This window comes from Manis pentadactyla, chromosome 15, assembly GCF_030020395.1.
Source record: "Manis pentadactyla isolate mManPen7 chromosome 15, mManPen7.hap1, whole genome shotgun sequence".
Lineage (NCBI taxonomy): Eukaryota > Metazoa > Chordata > Mammalia > Pholidota > Manidae > Manis > Manis pentadactyla.
The window spans coordinates 33,664,774-33,684,770 of record NC_080033.1 but is presented as its reverse complement, the minus strand read 5'-3'; the positions used below and the strand labels follow the sequence as shown (position 1 = coordinate 33,684,770).

The 19,997-nt window shown below is 37.5% G+C and overlaps 1 protein-coding gene across 1 annotated transcript in view; it reads left to right on the top strand.

Moving 5' to 3' along the window:
- Positions 1-19,997, top strand: part of ITFG1 (integrin alpha FG-GAP repeat containing 1) — a 326,936-nt gene that overhangs the window by 204,597 nt on the left and 102,342 nt on the right. Inside the window, exons 11-12 of the mRNA XM_036927467.2 lie at positions 4,521-4,671; positions 6,163-6,271. Coding sequence (XP_036783362.2) covers positions 4,521-4,671; positions 6,163-6,271 — 260 coding nt within the window. The remainder of the gene's footprint in view (positions 1-4,520; positions 4,672-6,162; positions 6,272-19,997) is intronic.

The window sequence follows — 19,997 nt, the reverse complement described above, 5'->3', positions numbered from 1 at the left end:
ATGAAGAAGTCACTCGTGTTTATGTCCATGAGATTTTTGCCTATGTTTTTTTCTAAGAGTTTTATGGTTTCATGACATACATTCAGGTCTTTGATCCATTTGGAGTTTACTTTTGTGTATGGCGTTAGACAGTGATCCAGTTTCATTCTCTTACATGTAGCTGTCCAGTTTTGCCAGCACCATCTGTTGAAGAGACTTGTCATTTCCCCATTGTATGTCCATGGCTCTTTGTACTTTTAATTTTAATTTCTCTAATAGATGATTTCAGAATATATTTTGTATTTCCACCAGTGATGCACCAGGGATCCTTTTCTCCATGTCCTCTCCAGCATTTGTTATCTCTTGTTTTTTGATGATAGTCATTCATAAAAAGTTTTTGTATGGACATATGTTTTCACTTCTCTTGTGGTATACCTAGGAGTGGAACCCTGGATCAAATGGTAACTCTTTTGAGGAACTGCCAAACTGTTTTCCCAACAATGAATGAAGTTTCCAATTTCTCCACATTCTCATCAACACTTATTATTATCTTTCTTTTTTATTATAGCCATCCTGATAAGTGTGAAGTGGTATGTCATTGCAATTTTGAATCAGAGTTCAATAACAGCTAATTATGTTGGGGATGTATCTGTATTGACCATTTGTTTATCTGCTTTGGAGAACTGTCTATGCAGATCCTTAGTCCATTTTTAAAATTCATTTGTCTTGATTTGTGAGAGGTTTTATATGTTGTAGACACAAGTTGGTTTTCAGGTATATGATTTGCAAATATACTTTCCCCTTCTTTTTGCTTTCTTCATGGCTGTTACATCTCTTACTTTTACTTTTTCCCTATTTATATTTTATATTATATTTAAGATGGATTTCTTTTACATAGCATAAAGTTGGGTCTTTTTAAGCCAGTCTGACAGTCTGTACCTTTTTTGGATTTAAACTCTTTGTATTTCATTTCAGTATCAGTATGGTTAGATTTAAGGGTATCATCTTATGTGTTTGATTCTTTGTTGTCTTTTTCCTTTTTCTGCCTTCATTTGAATTAGTTGAGCATTTTTTATGATTCCATTTTCTTTTTTTGTTAAATTGTTAACTATAAAACTTGTTATTTTAGTGGATACATCTTTAACTTATCTAACTATCTTCAAACAATATTATACCACTTACAGTTTATTTCATTACTCGCTTTCTGGCTTTGGTGCTATTATTTCACACATTTTGCATCTACCTATGTCTTTAACACTACACTCTGTTGTTTAATTATCAATTATCTTTAAAGAGATTTAAGTAATATAAAAAAAATTTCTATTTACCTTCATTTTTAACATTTTCACTGCTTTTCATTCCTTTGTGTAAATATAGATATTCATTTGGTGTCATTTTCCCTCTGCCTTGGTGTACTTCCTTTAACATTTCTTAGAGTGCCATAAAGAAAAATACCAACATAAGTGACTATCTAAATATTATTAACCTTGTAGTAAAGGATACCATAAATTTTAAAAACAAAGGCTGAAGTGAAATGTTTGCAATATATCAGAGTAATAACAGCACATATAATAATAGCAGCAGCAAATATTGAATGTATGCTGTTCTGTATACCAGGCAGTATACTAAACTGTTTACTATGTATTTTCTCATTTAATCCTTACAACAGCCATTTGAAGTAAGATATTATTTTTACCGCCATTTTACCAATAAGGATATGAGAATAATAGGAAAGGGGCTAATATCCCTTAAAATCAGAGTTGTCCTAAAAATCAATAATTAGAAAAAACATTTAAGTGCCAGTTCTCAGAAAATGCCAGTTCTCAGAAAATGCATAAATAGCTGGTAAATATCAAAGTAGTACTCAGCTTCTCTCAAATTCAGGAGAATGAACTGATCATTTTTAAGCTTATTACAGGCAAAGATAAGAAGCAATGATGTTAACATTGGCAAGATATGAAGAAGCATTTATTCATATACTACTAGAAATATAAATTGGTACATTTTTTAGAGGTCCGTTTAGCATTACCTACTGACATTTAAAATACGCAGTCCTTTGACCAGATGACTATCATTTGGAAATCCTTCTACAAATTCCCAAGGAAAAATAACTTTTATATGTGTGTATTATGTTGGAGAACAATTGAAGACAACCTATCAATAGCAGGGCATTAAAATGAATGATGACTTAGCCATATAACAGAGTAGTCATTGAAAAAAATGAGCATGTGGGAAGCAGGCAATTTGATGGATTGCTGTGGAGAGATCCAAATTAATATAACCTCCCTTGAGGGGGAAATTCCAAAATAGATATCAAAAGTCTTCATTTGGACTATATCTTTTTCCCCTATTATTGAGTGGAAAGAAAAAAATTGCAGAAAAATACGTGTAGAAGAAGAACCCATTTGGATTTTATTTTAAGGCTATATGTACTTACATATTTGTGTATTCATAGAGGAAGGTTTGGAAAGAAGCACACCAAATTGTTAACAGTGGTTATCCCAGGAAAGGAAGAAATTCAACTTTTTAAAGGACTCCATTACTTAAATTTTACAATAACTTTTGTAATAGTTTTGAAAAAATAGTTTTTAAGAAGGTTTATTGGTTGTAATTGCTAAGAACACATAGAGAAACAGATTCAAAGAAGCAAGACTGTCTGTCCGCAGGTAGATTATGGTTCTTTCCTAGGCTTAAATGGAATTTTATTTTTAAAGATAAGATATTGGGCTCCACCTGTAGGGCTCAATAGAACCTAAAAGACCTGAAATTTTATAGACACCAAGTTCCACAGTGCAAGACCAACCTAATTAGTGAGCAGTGAGATAAGAACCATATTGCATGGCATTTATAATCTTTATCAACTAATATCAGAAATTAAAATGACATTGAATTGCACAGTTCAAGTTTATGTTGTAGGGTGTGCTGTGTATTTGAAAGTGGCCTGAGTTGCATAATAATGAAATCTCTACATTAGCTTTGTAAAGGGAAACCAGGGGGACACAGTCACTCAAAAGGTTAACCTGTGTGATGCATTGGTTATAGAAGATTTTAGAAAAGCTGCATTTGTTACATGGTCTCATGTTTTAATATAATCTAATAACAAAATAGGGTTCTTCATTTCTGTGAACTATCTAGTAAAATTGTTTAACTAAAAAGGTAGAACGGATAAATTACCTGGAAAGAAGAACACAAATTAAAATTTAAAAGTCAGTTATTAGACAGGAGACAAAGAAGAAATTACTATTCCTTCTAGTGGAAGAATACTATTATGTTAGATATTGAGCAAAATCATTTCAAAGTTTTCCCAATAAATGTCATAATCTGGGAGTTTTTTTTCCTTTCTTAAAGATTTGTTCTTATAAACTATTTGTGTTGAAATTTTTTATCTAGAAAAATAATCTGAAGCCAATCATTGTATTTAGTGAATGATGCAAATTGAATATTTTGTATATAGTCTGCCTTATTGTATTAAACACTAAGAAATTGTCCTTTCTTATAATAGAGCTTTTTTTCATTTTCCAAATTACCCAGACCCAAATTAATATTTTCATAGAGAAAAAATAAACCTGTCTATAATGTGTTTAATTATTAAAGAAAATTAAGCATAATAATAAAATTTAAGCCCTTTAGCCTATTATTTTCTATGTACATAGAGGGAAGTGAAGGAATGCATATATCGAAAAACGTGTATAAATAGAAGGCATTACATAAAATCACACTATTTACAAAAGTTACTTCTATGTTTAAAAGAAATATCTTTACATGGCATGGCATTGCAATACGTAAATAAGAATGGTGATAATATACACTTTTACTGATATCTAACTGAATGACAGAAATTGCATTTAGTATTTCATTTTTACAACAATCCTATGATATAAGTACTCTTATTACTCAGTTTACAAAGGATCTGAGTTAGAGGTTAAATAACTGCTCAAGGTCACATAGCTGCTAAATGACAAAGCCAGGATTTAAATCCAGGTAATCTGGCCCCAAAATCTAAGTTCAACCTCTTTTTCCTATAGCGAAGAATTCAGGAGAAAGAACTTCTTAACTGTGTACAGTACATTGCTGCTTCTGAGAGGTGCTTAGCAATATCTACCTTATGCCTGTGTAGGAAGCTGAAAGTCTATAGTTATAGATTCACTGCTTTGGATTTAGAAGACTTAGAAGAGTTGAGGATATCAGAGGTCTCCAGTTAAAATGCACATTTTCATCTGAGGAATGTACACAATAAAGGGATAATGACAGTGTCGAGGATGTCAGTAACTGAACACAGGGAGTAGCTGTGGAGTAGCAAGAGAAGAAGGAAGGATGAACTTGGAAACTCCAAATACAACGACAGAGACCAGAAATGGACTAGCCTCAGAGGATTTTTGCTGAAGGCTGGTAAATGATAGCCATAGTTTTTCATAATGGAGTACAGCAGTCAATAAATTACACCATTTACTATCCCTTTGATTCTGGGAAATACAGCACAGCTGATGCCACACAGCGTTGATGTGTTAAATTAACTAAATGCCTCTCCTTTATTCTTGTAGCAATCAGCAGGCCTTTTTATTGGAGAATGTCCCTTGTAATAATGCAAGCTGTGAGGGTGCACATCGGATGTTTAAAGTCTACTGGGAGCTGATGGACCTAAATCAAATCAGAGATACCGTGGTTGCCACCTTCTTCGACATTTACGAAGATGTGAGTTCAGGGCCCACCTTGTGTTTGAAGTCTAACTGCATCCACTTCGTCTCACTTTCACTTCACCCTGTTTGACCAGAAAATGTAGATGAGATAGTGAAAACAAATGACTTAATTAAAGAAAGCCCCTTTTAATGTTAAATGGCAAAGAGAGCAAATTTATTGACAACACCGACTGATCAGTACAGTGAAATACAAAAATGCCTTCATCTCATTTTGTGCTTACTTAATATTAACCACTAGAGTACCATGCTGAGACTGGCAGGTGCACATGTGCACCAGTAGCAGAAGCAACGCCAGCAATTACAGGCCCTTGAACCTGCACAAGACCACAGGAGCAGAACTCTCTTAACTTTGTGAGCCAGAGCTGCCATCTCTTGCCACAGATTCTTAAAAACTCTTCTTCAGTTGCCAGGTGACCTTGTGAAAGGCACTTGGGGCCCTGGCTTCCTCTTTCCTAATGTGACAAGCAAGTTTACCATTCAGAAAAATAATAAATTTTAATAAAAATATGTTAAATTCTGGAGTTAATATGTCCTAGGATATCCGTGTAAAATAATGAGTATAATTTAAAAAGTTAAATGCCCGTCAAGACATTTACGTCTTCCCAAGCCCCATTTCTGGTTTGGTTTGTTTTTTATGAGGCTGGTTCTCAATTATGTATCCAGGTCTTTATTTTCCTCTGTTTCTCTGCTACCAAATCTTGTGTTAATTTCACTTTTGATAATCAGTTTCCAAGCATAAAAGTAATTGGCAAAAATAACACAAGGGAAAAAAAGAGAATGGGCTGCAAATTAATTTTTAATTTCTGTACATAAAAAAACCTCATAAATGAAACAAAATTGTTTTTAAATCTGAATTCATAGAAATGAATTTGCTATGAAAGAGGCAAATAATTAATGTCCTTAATATAAAAAGGGTTAATACAGACTGAGTACTTCATGAAAAACTCCCTTTGGATTTAGAAGACTTGGAAGAGTTGGGGATATCAGAGGTCTCCAGTTAAAATGCATTCTCCTTTTTGCAGAAAAAAACACAAGAGGCTAACAAAAAAAAATATGGTAAATGATCAACTTCTAGACTCAGCAGAATGAACATATAAATAAGCACACCTTTTTTCTCCAAATAAAATTAGCAATGCTTCCTCCTTTTTTAGGGAAAGAAAATGATAATATGTGGTGATAACCACGATAGATAAAAAGGTACACTGTCTCATTGTTGGCAAGGATTTGGCAGACCATGTCATACATACATAGGCTTTGAAAAATCCATGCAAATATGTCTTGGAGGAAATACACCAAATGCTAACAGTTATCACAGGAGATTAAAGTTACAGATGTTTTTTGTTTTATTTACATTTTATTCATGTTTTATATTTTAACAAGTCGAATAAATTAGGTTTACATTTACATGATAAACATGCCATGCATTTTCATCTTTTCAGTCCATCTAGTGACTTTTCTTAACATTTTTTGTTTATGTCTTTTCCAGGGAATCTTGGACATTATAGTACTAAGTAAAGGATATACAAGGAATGATTTTACCATCCATACACTAAAAAATAACTTTGAAGCAGATGCTTATTTTGTTAAAGTGATTGGTGAGTATTTATTTTATATGTCTGAAAAGTCCCATTTAAAAAGCTTAACATCTGAACATAAACACGAGCGACTTCTTCATGAACATATCTCCCCGGGCAAGGGAAACAAAGGCAAAAATGAACAAGTGGGACTATATCAAGCTGAAAAGCTTCTATACACCAAAAGACACCATCAGTAGAACAAAAAGAAATCCTACAGTACGGAGGAATATATTCATAAATGACAGATCTGGTAAAGGGTTGACATCCAAAATATATAAAGAGCTCACGCACCTCAACAAACAAAAAGCAAATAATCTAATTTAAAAATGGGCAGAGGAGCAGAACAAACAATTCTCCAAAGAAGAAATTCAGATGGCCAACAGACATGAAAAGATGCTCCACATCGCTAGTCATCAGAGAAATGCAAATTAAAACCACAATGAGATATCACCTCACACCAATAAGGATCGCCACATCCAAAAGACAAACAGCAGCGCTTGTTGGCGAGGTTGTGGAGAAAGGGGAACCCTCCTACACTGCTGGTGGGAATGTAAATTAGTTCAGCCTTTATGGAAAGCAGTATGGAGGTTCCTCAAAAAGCTCAAAATAGAAATACCATTTGACCCAGGAATTCCACTTCTGAGAATTTACCCTAAGAATGCAGCAGCCCAGTTTGAAAAAGACACATGCACCCCTATGTTTATCGCAGCACTATTTACTATAGCCAAGAAATGGAAGCAACCTAAATGTCCATCAGTAGACAAATGGATAAAGAAGATGTGGTACATATACACAATGGAATATTATTCAGTCATAAGAAGAAAACAAATCCTACCATTTCAACAACATGGATGGAGCTAGAGGGAATTATGCTCAGTGAAATAAGCCAGGTGGAAAAAGACAAGTATCAAATGATTTCACTCATGTGGAGTATAAGAATAAAGAAAAACTGAAGGAACAAAACAGCAGCAGAATCACAGAACCCAAGAATGGACTAACAGTTACCAAAGGGAAAAGGACTGGGGAGGATGGGTGGGTAGGGAGGGATAAGGGCAGGGAAAAAGAAGGGGGTATTATGATTAGCATGTATAATTAGCATGTAAGGCAGGTGATGGGGAGGGCTGTGCAACACAGAGAAGACAAGTAGTGATTCTACAGCATCTTACTATGCTGATGGACAGTGATTGTAAGGGGGTTTGTGGGGGGAACTTGGTGAAGGGGGGAGGCTAGTAAACATAATGTTCTTCATGTAATTGTAGATTAATGATAACAAAATTTTTAAAAAAAAGCTTAACATCAAGGAGCCAAGATGGTGGCATGAGTAGGGCAGTGGAAATCACCTCCCAAAACCATATATGTTTTTGAAAATACAACAAATACAACTATTCATAAAAGAGAGACCAGAAGATACAGTACAACAGCCGGGCTACATCTACATCTGCGAGAACTCAGCGCTTCATGAAGGAGGTAAGATACAAGCCTCGGCCCGGTAGGACCCAAGTGCCTCCGCCCCTCCCCCCAGTTCCCGGGTAGGAAAAAAGGAGTCAGAGTGGGGAGGGAGTGTGAGCCTAGGAATACTAAATACCCAGCCCTCGTTATCTGCAACAGGAGCACAGACACGTTGCGTGGTGTGCTGAATATTAGGGAAACAGAACAGTAAAATCTGTGAGTGGGTCTCCGCAGCCGGCGCCCCTGGGACAAAAGAAAAGTGAATGCTTTTTGAAAGTCTTAAAGGAACAGGGGCCTCACAGCTAGACAGAAGCGTCCAGGCACACTCAGCCCAGCAGCTGGAAATCCCAGGGAAATTCAGGCACTCAAGCACCCTGGGAGGCAGCGCCGCTCTGAAGCACCTCACAGCGATAAAGAGCCTCCAGTCCAGTCTCCCTCTGGTGGGGCCCAGCCATACCAGGGAAGCACCCTGAGAGTGGCCGTGCCCACAGCAACCACCCAGAGCCTCCTCCACAGCCGCCTGGGCCAGGCTCAGAGGCCCCTCAAGCATGCACAGACAGGAAGCTGGGACAGGGTGAAAAGGGTCACCAGTCTTGCAGGAGAGCACACCCCATGCACTTGACCCTCCCCACAGGGCTCTGGGCTGCCCAGACTGCTACCCCACCAGCGGCAACTCAGGAAATAAAAGCGGAAGCTGCTCTGAGGACAGCAAGGCAACCAGCAAGCAGGAAGGGAGTTTGCTATCCCAGCTAACTCACATGCCAACTGCTCACGACTACCTCTATAGCCATGAAAAGGCAGAAGAATCTGATCCACTCGAGAATCACCCAGACAACCCCTGAGAGGGAGCCTGGGGAGATAGATTTAACCAACCTTCCTGAAAAAGAATTCTAAATGAAGGTCATAACTATGCGGATGGGCCTGCAGAGAAATATGCAAAAGCTAAAGGATCAAGTTAGGAGGGAGAATACAGAAATAAAACAATCTCTAGAAGGACTTAAGAGCAGACTGGATGAGGTGCAAAAGTCCGTTAATGGAATAGAAATCAGAGAACAGGAACACAGACAAGCTGAGGCAGAGAGAGATAAAAAGATATCGAAGAATGAAAGAATACTAAAAGAACTGTGTGACAAATACTAATGGAACAATATTCACATTATAGGGGTACCAGAAGAAGAAGAGAGAGAAAAAGGGATAGGAAGTGTATTTGAAGAAATAATTGCTGAAAACTTCCCCAAACTAGGGGTGGAAATAGTTGCTCAGACCATGGAAGCCCACAGAACTCCCAACACAAGGGACCCAAAGAGGACACCACCAAGACGCATAATAATTAAAATGGCAAAGATCAAGGACAAGGACAGAGTATTAAAGGCAGCCAGAGAGTGAAAAAAGGTTACCTACAAAGGAAAACCCATCAGGCTATCATCAGACTTCTCTACAGAAACCTTACAAGCCAGAAGAGAATGGCATGATGTATTTAATGCAATGAAACAGAAGGGCCTTGAACCAAGAATATGGTATCCAGCAGGATTATCACTTAATTATGAAGGAGGGATTAAACGATTCCCAGACAAGCAAAAGTTGACACAATTTGCCTCCCACAAACCACCTCTACAGGATATTTATAGGAACTGCTCTAGATTGAGGCACTCCTAAGGCAAAATAGATATCACCAGAGAAAATAAAATCACACCAAAGAAAGCCAACGAACCAAATACTAACTAAAGGCAAAAAATAACATCAACTACTCACAAAAGCAGTCAAAGAAAACACAAAAGAGCACAGAATAAAACGCCTAACATATAAAGAATGGAGGAAGAAGAATAAGGAGAGAAATAAAGAGTCATCAGACTGTGTTTATAGTAGCTTAGTAAGCAAGGTAAGTTAGATGGTTAGATAGTAAAGAAGCTACCTTTGAACCTTTGGTAACCACGAATCTAAAGCCTGCAATGGCCATAAGTACATATCTTTCAATAATCACCCTAAATGTAAATGGACTGAATGCACCAATCAAAAGACACAGAGTAATAGAATGGATAAAAAAGCAAGACTGATCTATATACTACTTACAAGAGACTCACCTCAAACCCAAAGACATTCAGAGACTGAAAGTCAAGAGATGGAAAAAGATATTAAATGCAAAGAGAAAAAATCAGGTGTTCCAGTACTAGTATCAGACAAAGTAGACTTCAAAACAAAGAAAGTCACAAGAGATAAAGAAGGACATTACATAATGATAAAGGGGTCAGCCCAACAAGAGGATATAACCACTATATATATATATATGTACCCGATATAGGGGCACCAACATATGTGGAACAAATATTAACAGAATTAAAGGAGGAAATAGAATGCAATGCATTCATTTTAGGAGACTTCAACACACCACTCATGGACAGATCCACGAGACAGAAAATAAGTAAGGACACAGAGGCGCTGAACAACACATTAGAACAGATGGACCTAATAGACATCAACAGAACTCTACATCCAAAAGCAACAGGATACACATTCTTCTGAAGTGCACATAGAACATTCTCCAGAATAGACCACAAACTAGGCCACAAAAAGAGCCTCAGTAAATTCAAAAGATAGAAATTCTACCAACCAACTTCTCAGACCAGAAAGGTATAAAACTAGAACTCAATTGTACAAAGAAAGCAAAAAGGCTTACAAACACATGGAGGCTTAACAACATGCTCCTAAATAATCAATGGATCAATGACCAAATTAAAATGGAGATCAAGCAATATATGGAGAAAAATGACAACAACAGTACAAAGACCCAACTTCTGTGGGACACAGCAAAAGCAGTTCTAACAGAAAAGTGTATAGCAATTTAGGCCTATTTAAAGAAGGAAGAACAATCCCAAATGAATAGTCTAAAGTCAAAATTACTGAAATTGGAAAAAGAAGAACAAATGAGGCCTAAAGTCATCAGAAGGAGGGACATGATAAAGAACAGAGAAGAAATAAATAAAACTGAGAAGAATAAAACAATAGCAAAAATCAATGAAACCAAGAGCAGGTTCTTTGAGAAAATAAACAAAATAGGTAAGCCTCTAGCCAGACTTATTAAGAGAAAAAGAGAACCTACACATATCAACAGAATCAGAAACGAGAAAGAAAAAGTCACGACGGACCCCACAGAAATACAAAGAATCATTAAAGAATACTATGAGAATCTATATGCTAACAAGATGGAAAACCTAGAAGAAATGGACAACTTCCTAGTAAAATACAACCTTCCAAGACTGACCAAGGAAGAAACAGAAAATCTAAACAGACCAATTACCAGCAATGAAATTGAAGAAGTAATCAAAAACTTTCCCAAGAGCAAAACCCCCAGGCCAGATGGATTTACCGCAGAATTTGATCAGACATACAGAGAAGACATAATACCCATTCTCCTTAACGTTTTCCAAAAAATAGAAGAGGAGGGAATACTTCCAGACTCATTCTATGAAGCCAGCATCACCCTAATAACAAAACCAGGCAAAGACCCCACCAAAGAAGAAAATCACAGACCAATATCCCTGATGAACACAGATGTGCAAAAATACTCAACAAAATATTAGCAAACCGAATTCAAAAATACATCAAGAGGATCATACACCATGATCAAGTGGGATTCATCTCAGGGATGCAAGGAAGGTACAACATTCAAAAATCCACCAACATCATCCACCACATCAACAAAAAGAAGGACAAAACCCCATGATCATTTCCATAGATGCAGCAAAAGCATTTTACAAAATTCAACACCCATTGATGATAAAAACTCTCAACAAAATGGGTATACAGGCCAAGTACCTCAACATAATAAAAGCCATATATGACAAACCCACAGACAGCATCATACTTAACAGTGAGAAGCTGTAAGCTTCTCCTGTAAGATCCAGTACAAGATGGATGCCCACTCTCCCCACTGTTACTCAACATAGTACTGGAGGTCCTATCCACGGCAATCAGACAAAACAAAGAAATACAAGGAATCCAGATTGGTAAAGAAGAAATCAAACTGTCACTATTTGCAGATGACATGATATTGTACATAAAAAACCCTAAACACTCCACTCCAAAACTACTAGAACTAGTATCAGAATTCAGCAAAGTTGCAGGATACAAAATTAATACACAGAAATCTGTGGCTTTCCTATACACTAACAATGAACTAACATAAAGAGAAACCAGGAAAACAATTCCATTCACAATTGCATCAAAAGAATAAAATACCTCGGAATAAACCTAAACAAGGAAGTGAAAGACCTATACCCTGAAAACTACAAGACACTCTTAAGTGAAAGAGGACACTAACAAATGAAAACTCATCCCATGCTCTTGGCTAGAAAGAATTAATACTGTCAAAATGCCATCCTGCCTAAAGCAGACTACAGATTCAGTGCAATCCCTATCAAAATACCAACAGCATTCTTCAACGAACTGAAACAAATAGTTCTAAAATTCATATGGAATCACCAAAGACCCCAAGTAGCCAAAGCAGTCCTGAGAAGAAAAAATAAAGTGGGGGGATCTCACTTCTCAACTTCAAGCTCTACTACAAAGCTATAGTAATCAAGACAATTTGGTACTGGCACAAGAACAGACCCACAGACCAGTGGAACAGAATAGAGACTCCAGATATTAACCCAAACATATATGGTCAATTAATATATGATAAAGGAGCCATGGACATACAATGGGGAAATGACAGCCTCTTCAACAGCTAGTGTTGGCAAAACTGGACAGCTACATGTTAGAGAATGAAACTGGATCATTGTCTAACCCCTACACAAAAGTTAATTCGAAATGGATCAAAGACCTGAATGTAAGCCATGAAACCATAAAACTCTTATAAAAAAACATAGGCAAAAATCTCTTGTACATAAACATGAGCGACTTCTTCTTGCACATATCTCACCACACAAGGGAAACAAAAGCAAAAATGAACAAGTGGAACTATATGAAGCTGAAAAGCTTCTGTACAGCAAAGGACACCATCATAGAACAAAAAGGCATCCTACAGTATGGGAGAATATATTCATAAATGACATATCCAATAAAGTGTTGACATCCAAAATATATAAAGAGCTCATGCACATCAACAAACAAAAAGGACATAATCCAATTAAAAAATGGGCAGAGAAGCTGAACAGTTCTCCAAAGAAGAAATTCAGATGGCCAACAGACACATGAAAAGATGTGTCTCCACATCGCTAATCATCAGAGAAATGCAAATTAAAACCACAATGAGATATCACCTCACACCAATAAGGATCGCCACCATCCAAAAGACAAACAACAACAGTTGGTGAGGATGTGGAGAAAGGGGAACCCTTCTACACTGCTGGTGGGAATGTAAAATTAGTTCAACCATTGTGGAGAGCAGTATGGAGGTTCCTCAAAAAGCTCAAAATAGAAATACCATTTGACCCAGGAATTCCACTCCTAGGAATTTACCCTAAGAATGCAGCAGCCCAGTTTGAAAAATACAGGTGCACCCCTATGTTTATCGCAGCACTATTTATAACAGGCTGAAATGGAAGCAACCTAAGTGACCATCAGTAGATGAATGGATAAAGAAGATGTGGTCCACACACACAATGGAATATTATTCAGCCATAAGAAGGAAACAAATCCTACCATTTGCAACAACATGGATGGAGCTTGAGGGTATTATGCTCAGTGAAATAAGCCAGGCGGAGAAAGACAAGTACCAAATGATTTCATTCATATGTGAAATATAAGAACAAATGAAAAACTGAGTGAGCAAAACAGCAGCAGAATCACAGAACCCAAGAAAAGACTAATAGTTACCAAAGGGAGAGGGACTGGGGAGGATGGGTGGGAAGGGTGGGATAAGGGGCAGGGAAAAAGAAAGGGGGCCTTATGATTAGCATGTATAATTGGGGAGGCACGGGGAGGGCTATGCAACACAGAGAAGACAAGTAGTAATTCTACAGCATCTTCGCTGATGGACAGTTACTGTAAGTGGGTTTGTGGGGTTGTCTTGGTGATGGCGAAAGTCTAGTACACATAATGGTCCTCATGTAATTGTAGATTAATGTTACCAAAAGAAAAGGAAAAAAAAGCTTTACCTCCCGGAGTCTCTTGAGGCTCTGTGTCTTGTGACTTCCCAGCCTGAGTGAGGGTGGCTACTGGGTAGCACTGCCATGTAAGTAACAGTCCTGGAGAAAGTGTTCATACACCTCGAAGCTCAGACCCAGAGACAGCCATTTTGGTGTATGAGGTTTTAGTTTTTGAAAACAAGATATTGCATTAAAGATATCAGCATAAATGTTAATAACATACTTTACAGAAAGGTCACAGAAATGAGATACCAATTTAAAGTATTCATTTGGGAAGAATGTCCTTCCATTGGTTTGAGATATCCTTCCACTCTATATTAGTTATTTGCCTTAAGAAAGACAGTTACTGTGTAATTACCCTTTTCAAAGCCATCTTTGAATGTCCAAAGTTGGTTTTGCCCTAAATTTATCCTAGTATTCTACGTAGTAACCACATTGTTTTTCTTGCAAAGCCTTCATAAAAGTATATATCAGTGATATCTTAATTTTTTTTTTAATTATCCTAGTATTCTAATGCTCAAACCAAGTAGTAAATGTCACTTGTTTTCCAGGTAAGACAATATGGGTACTTAAGCTTTTATACATGGCTAGGGAAAGATAAAACTATCCTTCTGCCTGTTCCCCCACTGGTTCCCAGGACACCACTATCCACAGAACACTTTCCAAGATTTATATAAAGACAGGAGATCCATGTATTGCAGAATGTTTGGGTCCCCTAACTCCCTGGAATCAGAATGAGTTCCTAGCTCTAACTTTTTTCTCTTACCCCTGTCAGCTACATTTGGAGATTCTGCATTCTAATTCTGTCCTACTAGTCCTTAACTCAAATATCTAAAAAACATATATGAAGCCATATTTTCCTAGCACTTTAAAAATTTTAACAGTTATCTTCACCTTTTATTTCCCCAATAAGATGAGACCTCTAGAAAGCTCTTATTCCCCTGCCTGCTCCCAGATTTTGTTGAAATTATGCGTAAATTTATTTCTGGATGATTGATTTTGTTTTACCTTTTGTGCCTTCTGTTTTACAAACCTTTTTTTAATAATTAACAACCATGTTATTAATGATTATTTAAAATTAACAGTAATTACCAACTTGATTGCTACTATTTTATTTATATACTATATCTTTCATTTTATTCATTCTAATTCCTATTTCTTTTTGCTGAGGAACTTCCTCTAGTGACTTTCAGAAAGTTGTACCTAAGTTAATATATTTTCTGAATACTGGTATATCTTAAAATATCTTTCTCTTGCCCTTACATATCAGCACCAATTTTGCTAGTATAGAATTCTATGAACATTGCTCCATTGTCTTCTTGCACAGAATATGGTAATCTTTGAAATTCTCTCCATTTCCTGCATATTCTCCTAAGTGTGGAGCATTGATATGATTGCTCACTTTGGTCTTCTTTCTTTTAAGCTGCTGTTTTTTTTTCTTCATGTATCTGAGAATTTTTCTCTGCTTACAGTTCTAAAAGGAATCTGTGTCGGTAGACAATATGGTGGCTGAAGCACTTTGCATATAATTTTGCCCAGCAGACAATCACCTTTCTCCCCTCCCCATGCAAGAGCTCCTTGGGGCTCACCAGCTGGGAGCTGACGAGAGGTGGAAGAAGTATTTGAGTGTGATGGTGGCTTCAAGCTTCTCAAATAACAGCAAAAGTGATGTCTTGATGGCAAACTGCAACCACCTCTGAGAATCACTAGTGGGGAACACTGTAAGAGTCCTTGACTTACCATTCCTTTGGCTTCAATCTGAGGGATCACCTGACTCTCTCGAGTCTGACAGGAGTTGCACTTTACAATGGGAAGAAGACAAGGGGAGTTACAGGAAGGCACAGTTTGTTAGACAATCTCACTGCTTTGCTGAGCCTTGTTGTTACTTCACCATATGGACTCATACATTTGGGTTTTTTGGCAACACCCTAAAATTGTTTAGTATACTGTCTAGAAGTACCAGCAAATCCCCCACTTTACTTAGCAAGAACCTCTAAGTGACAGGTATAACTGTTCACCATATGACCGTTGCTTGGCACAGTCCCAGGCATCCTTCAGCTCTTCTTCCTTCCCCAGCCCCACCATGGCTTGCCCTTGTTCTCAGCTGCTGCTGCTCTAACACTAAAGGTTTTCAGTAGTCTGCTGGGAAATCCATCTCTGCTGTTGCCACACTGACTCTGTGACCTGTTCAGCAATAGTTGGCTATTTTCTCAGTATTATGTACTTATTTAACACCCTTTAGAAATCCCTTAAAATACCTGACATTAATGACTACACACTTTTATTTTCATACATTTTTTATCATTATATTCATATTTAGGGAATTTATATATATAATATATATGATATAATTATATATTAATTATATATAACATGTAATTATATGATAAAATCATGTATTATTATATATGATCTATATGTTTTGCATTTTAAATTATTTAACTAAAAGTTGTTCAAACCTATTTACCTAGAACCAAACTTGTTTTTTGTTTTTTTTTTGTCATGCATTGTGTTATTCTTTACAAAAAATCCTATAGTTATCCTGACAATGCTGATTTCAGTAATGGCCCAAATATGTTTCTATCTCATGACCTTTGTGTATTTTTATGTTTGCCCTGTATTCATGCCCCTTGGAAATGCCCTTTCACACTGATGCTGGGCTTGGTCATGTGACTGTTTTCACCAATGGGACACGAACAGAGTAGATGCCGGCTGAGACTTGAAATGTACTTCTACATCTGGGCTCATTTTTCTGCTCCTCTTGGAAGCCCAAGCTGTCATGGGAATGAGTCCAAGCCAGCCTGCTGGATGATGACACATTGATAGTGCCATTGTTCCTTAGCTGTCCTACCTGACAGCCAGCCAGTCTCTAACAGCTGGCAGCTGACCCCAGATGCCTGAGCAAGTCCCTTTAAGATCAGAAGAACGGCCCAGATGAACTAATCCCCAATTGCCTGCCTATAACCATGAATTCAGAAATGACTGAATTCAGACAGATGTAATTCTGTCTTTGCCTATTTGTCTTTCAGAAAGTTAAGTTCCCTGAGGCTTTACAATGGCATCTTTCAGCTTTTGTATCCTTAAAGCCACGATGTTTTGGGGTATCTTACTGAGGATACAAAAAAGCTAACTGAAATAATTCCCTTTTGTAAATGGGGTCATATAGGCTCAAAAAGATTGAACAAGTTTCTGTGACCACACAGCCAGTAAGTGACAGTATTGGGAAGTGAATTACTTCCCTCCAGATCCACACTGCTCCAGCACACGTTGGGAGCCATATTTAGTGGCTGTAAGGACAGGAATTACACCAGACAAGGTCATAGTACCTGGGTTGAGGTTCATCTGGAGTTGAGAAAAGCCCTGGTAAGGGGTGCTCCATCTCATTCTGTTTGTCTTCCACTCTTTTCCCTTAATTGTTTTTTTTTTTTTTTTTTTTGTGAGGGCATCTCTCATATTTATTGATCAAATGGTTGTTAACGACAATAAAATTCTGTATAGGGGAGTCAATGCTCAATGCACAATCATTAATCCACCCCAAGCCTAATTTTCGTCAGTCTCCAATCTTCTGAGGCATAACAAACAAGTTCTTACATGTAGAACAAATTCTTACATAATGAATAAGTTACATAGTGAACAGTACAAGGGCAGTCATCACAGAAACTTTCGGTTTTGCTTATGCATTATGAACTATAAACAGTCAGTTCAAATATGAATACTCATTTGGTTTTTATACTTGATTTATATGTGGATACCACATTTCTCTCTTTATTATTATTATTTTTAATAAAATGCTGAAGTGGTAGGTAGATACAAGATAAAGGTAGAAAACATAGTTTAGTGTTGTAAGAGAGCAAATGTAGATGATCAGGTGTGTGCCTGTACACTATGTGTTAATCCAAGCTAGACCAGGGCAATAAAACATCCACGTATGCAGAAGATTTCTCTCAGAACAGGGGGGGTGAGGTTCTAAGCCTCACCTCTGTTGATCCCCAATTTCTCACCTGATGGCCCCCCTGCGACTGTGCCTGTCTTAGGTTGTTACTCCCTTGAGGAATCTTACCCGTCTCTGGCTAACCAGTCATCTTCCGGGGCCATACAGGGAAATGTGAAGTTGGTAAGTGAGAGGGAAGCCTTATTGTTTGAAAAGGTTAGCTTTTTACTTCTTTGCATATTTATGCCCTGTGGCTTCTATGCCCAGCATTTGTCTTGAGGTATCTTTACCACTTGGAGGAGTTATGATACTCGGTAAATTTGATATGAGGCATGAATTCTATTTAAGGGTTGTAATTAGGAAGGAAGAAGAAAAGCTATAGAAGTAGCAGACGGAAGAAAACATGGAAAGATTGATTATTTCTTTGACATATCTTCTTGTAGAGTTACTTCAGCATATATAGGTTTTAAGCTACTACTTAAATTGCGCACACACATTAACATAATAGGAGTATAGTTACATAACCAAAGCATATCTGTAATTACCAGCCATCTCCAGTGAAACCAAGAAAACCATTAAGGCACCTTAGGCATTTGTGAAAACTTATCTATGATATGGTGGATATTGTCCAACTGAACTTGAACAGTCTGAGAGAAATCAGACAAATTAAAACAACCCATTCCTGGGGACTGTTCACATGCCATATGTTCTTTTAACAGTAAATAGTCTGTAGTTGTAAGAGTTTGGAGCGCTACAATTTGCACTTCTCCAAATTCTTGGTTGAGTTCCAACAGTATAGATCCAGTCAAATTTGTTGTTTTACTGTATGCACAGGCCAGCTTAGATATCTCCTTCCTCATTCCCATGGCAAGTCCAGGAACTGGTGGGATGAGTGCATCTACAGCTGTAGCAGTGCGTGGATCTTTGTTGGGGTTTTTTGATGATCATCTTCTGGCATGAGTCTTCCAGAGAGTGCAGATGTTAGAAGTTCTTTTTCATATCGTATCTTAGTTCATTTTCGGGGTAGCCCAATTAGGCTTTGATCCTCTGTATAAACACAAACAGACCCTTTGCCTACACTTTTATATGCCCTTTATACCCTTGTGTAGAACTCGTTGGAGGTTAACACACAGGAACTGGCCTTTTTTTTTTTTTTGCTTTGTTTTTGGTATCACTAATCTACACTTACATGACGAATATTATGTTTACTAGGCTCTCCCCTATACCAGGTCTCCCCTATAAACCCGTTTACAGTCACTGTCCATCAGCATAGCAAAATGTTGTAGAATCACTACTTGCCTTCTCTGTGTTGTACAGCCCTCCCTTTTCTCCTACCCCCCCATGTATGTTAATCTTAATACCCCCCTACTTCTCCCCCCCTTATCCCTCGCTACCCACCCATCCTCCCCAGTCCCTTTCCCTTTGGTACCTGTTAGTCCATTCTTGAGTTCTGTGATTCTGCTGCTGTTTTGTTCCTTCAGTTTTTCCTTTGTTCTTATATTCCACAGATAAGTGAAATCATTTGGTATTTCTCTTTCTCCGCTTGGCTTGTTTCACTGAGCGTAATACCCTCCAGCTCCATCCATGTTGCTGCAAATGATTGGATTTGCCCTTTTCTTATGGCTGAGTAGTATTCCATTGTGTATATGTACCACATCTTCTTTATCCATTCATCTATTGATGGACATTTAGGTTGCTTCCAATTCTTGGCTATTGTAAATAGTGCTGCAATAAACATAGGGGTGCATCTGTCTTTCTCAAACTTGATTGCTGCGTTCTTAGGGTAAATTCCTAGGAGTGCAATTCCTGGGTCAAATGGTAAGTCTGTTTTGAGCATTTTGATATACCTCCATACTGCTTTCCACAATGGTTGAACAAGTTTACATTCCCACCAGCAGTGTAGGAGGGTTCCCCTTTCTCCACAGCCTCGCCAACATTTGTTGTTGTTTGTCTTTTGGATGGCAGCCATCCTTACTGGTGTGAGGTGATACCTCATTGTAGTTTTAATTTGCATTTCTCTGATAATTAGCGATGTGGAGCATCTTTTCATGTGTCTGTTGGCCATCTGTATTTCTTTTTTGGAGAACCGTCTGTTCAGTTCCTCTGCCCATTTTTTAATTGGGTTATTTGTTTTTTGTTTGTTGAGGCGTGTGAGCTCCTTATATATTCTGGACGTCAAGCCTTTATCGGATGTGTCATTTTCAAATATATTTTCCCATACTGTAGGGATCCTTCTTGTTCTATTGATGGTGTCTTTTGCTGTACAGAAGCTTTT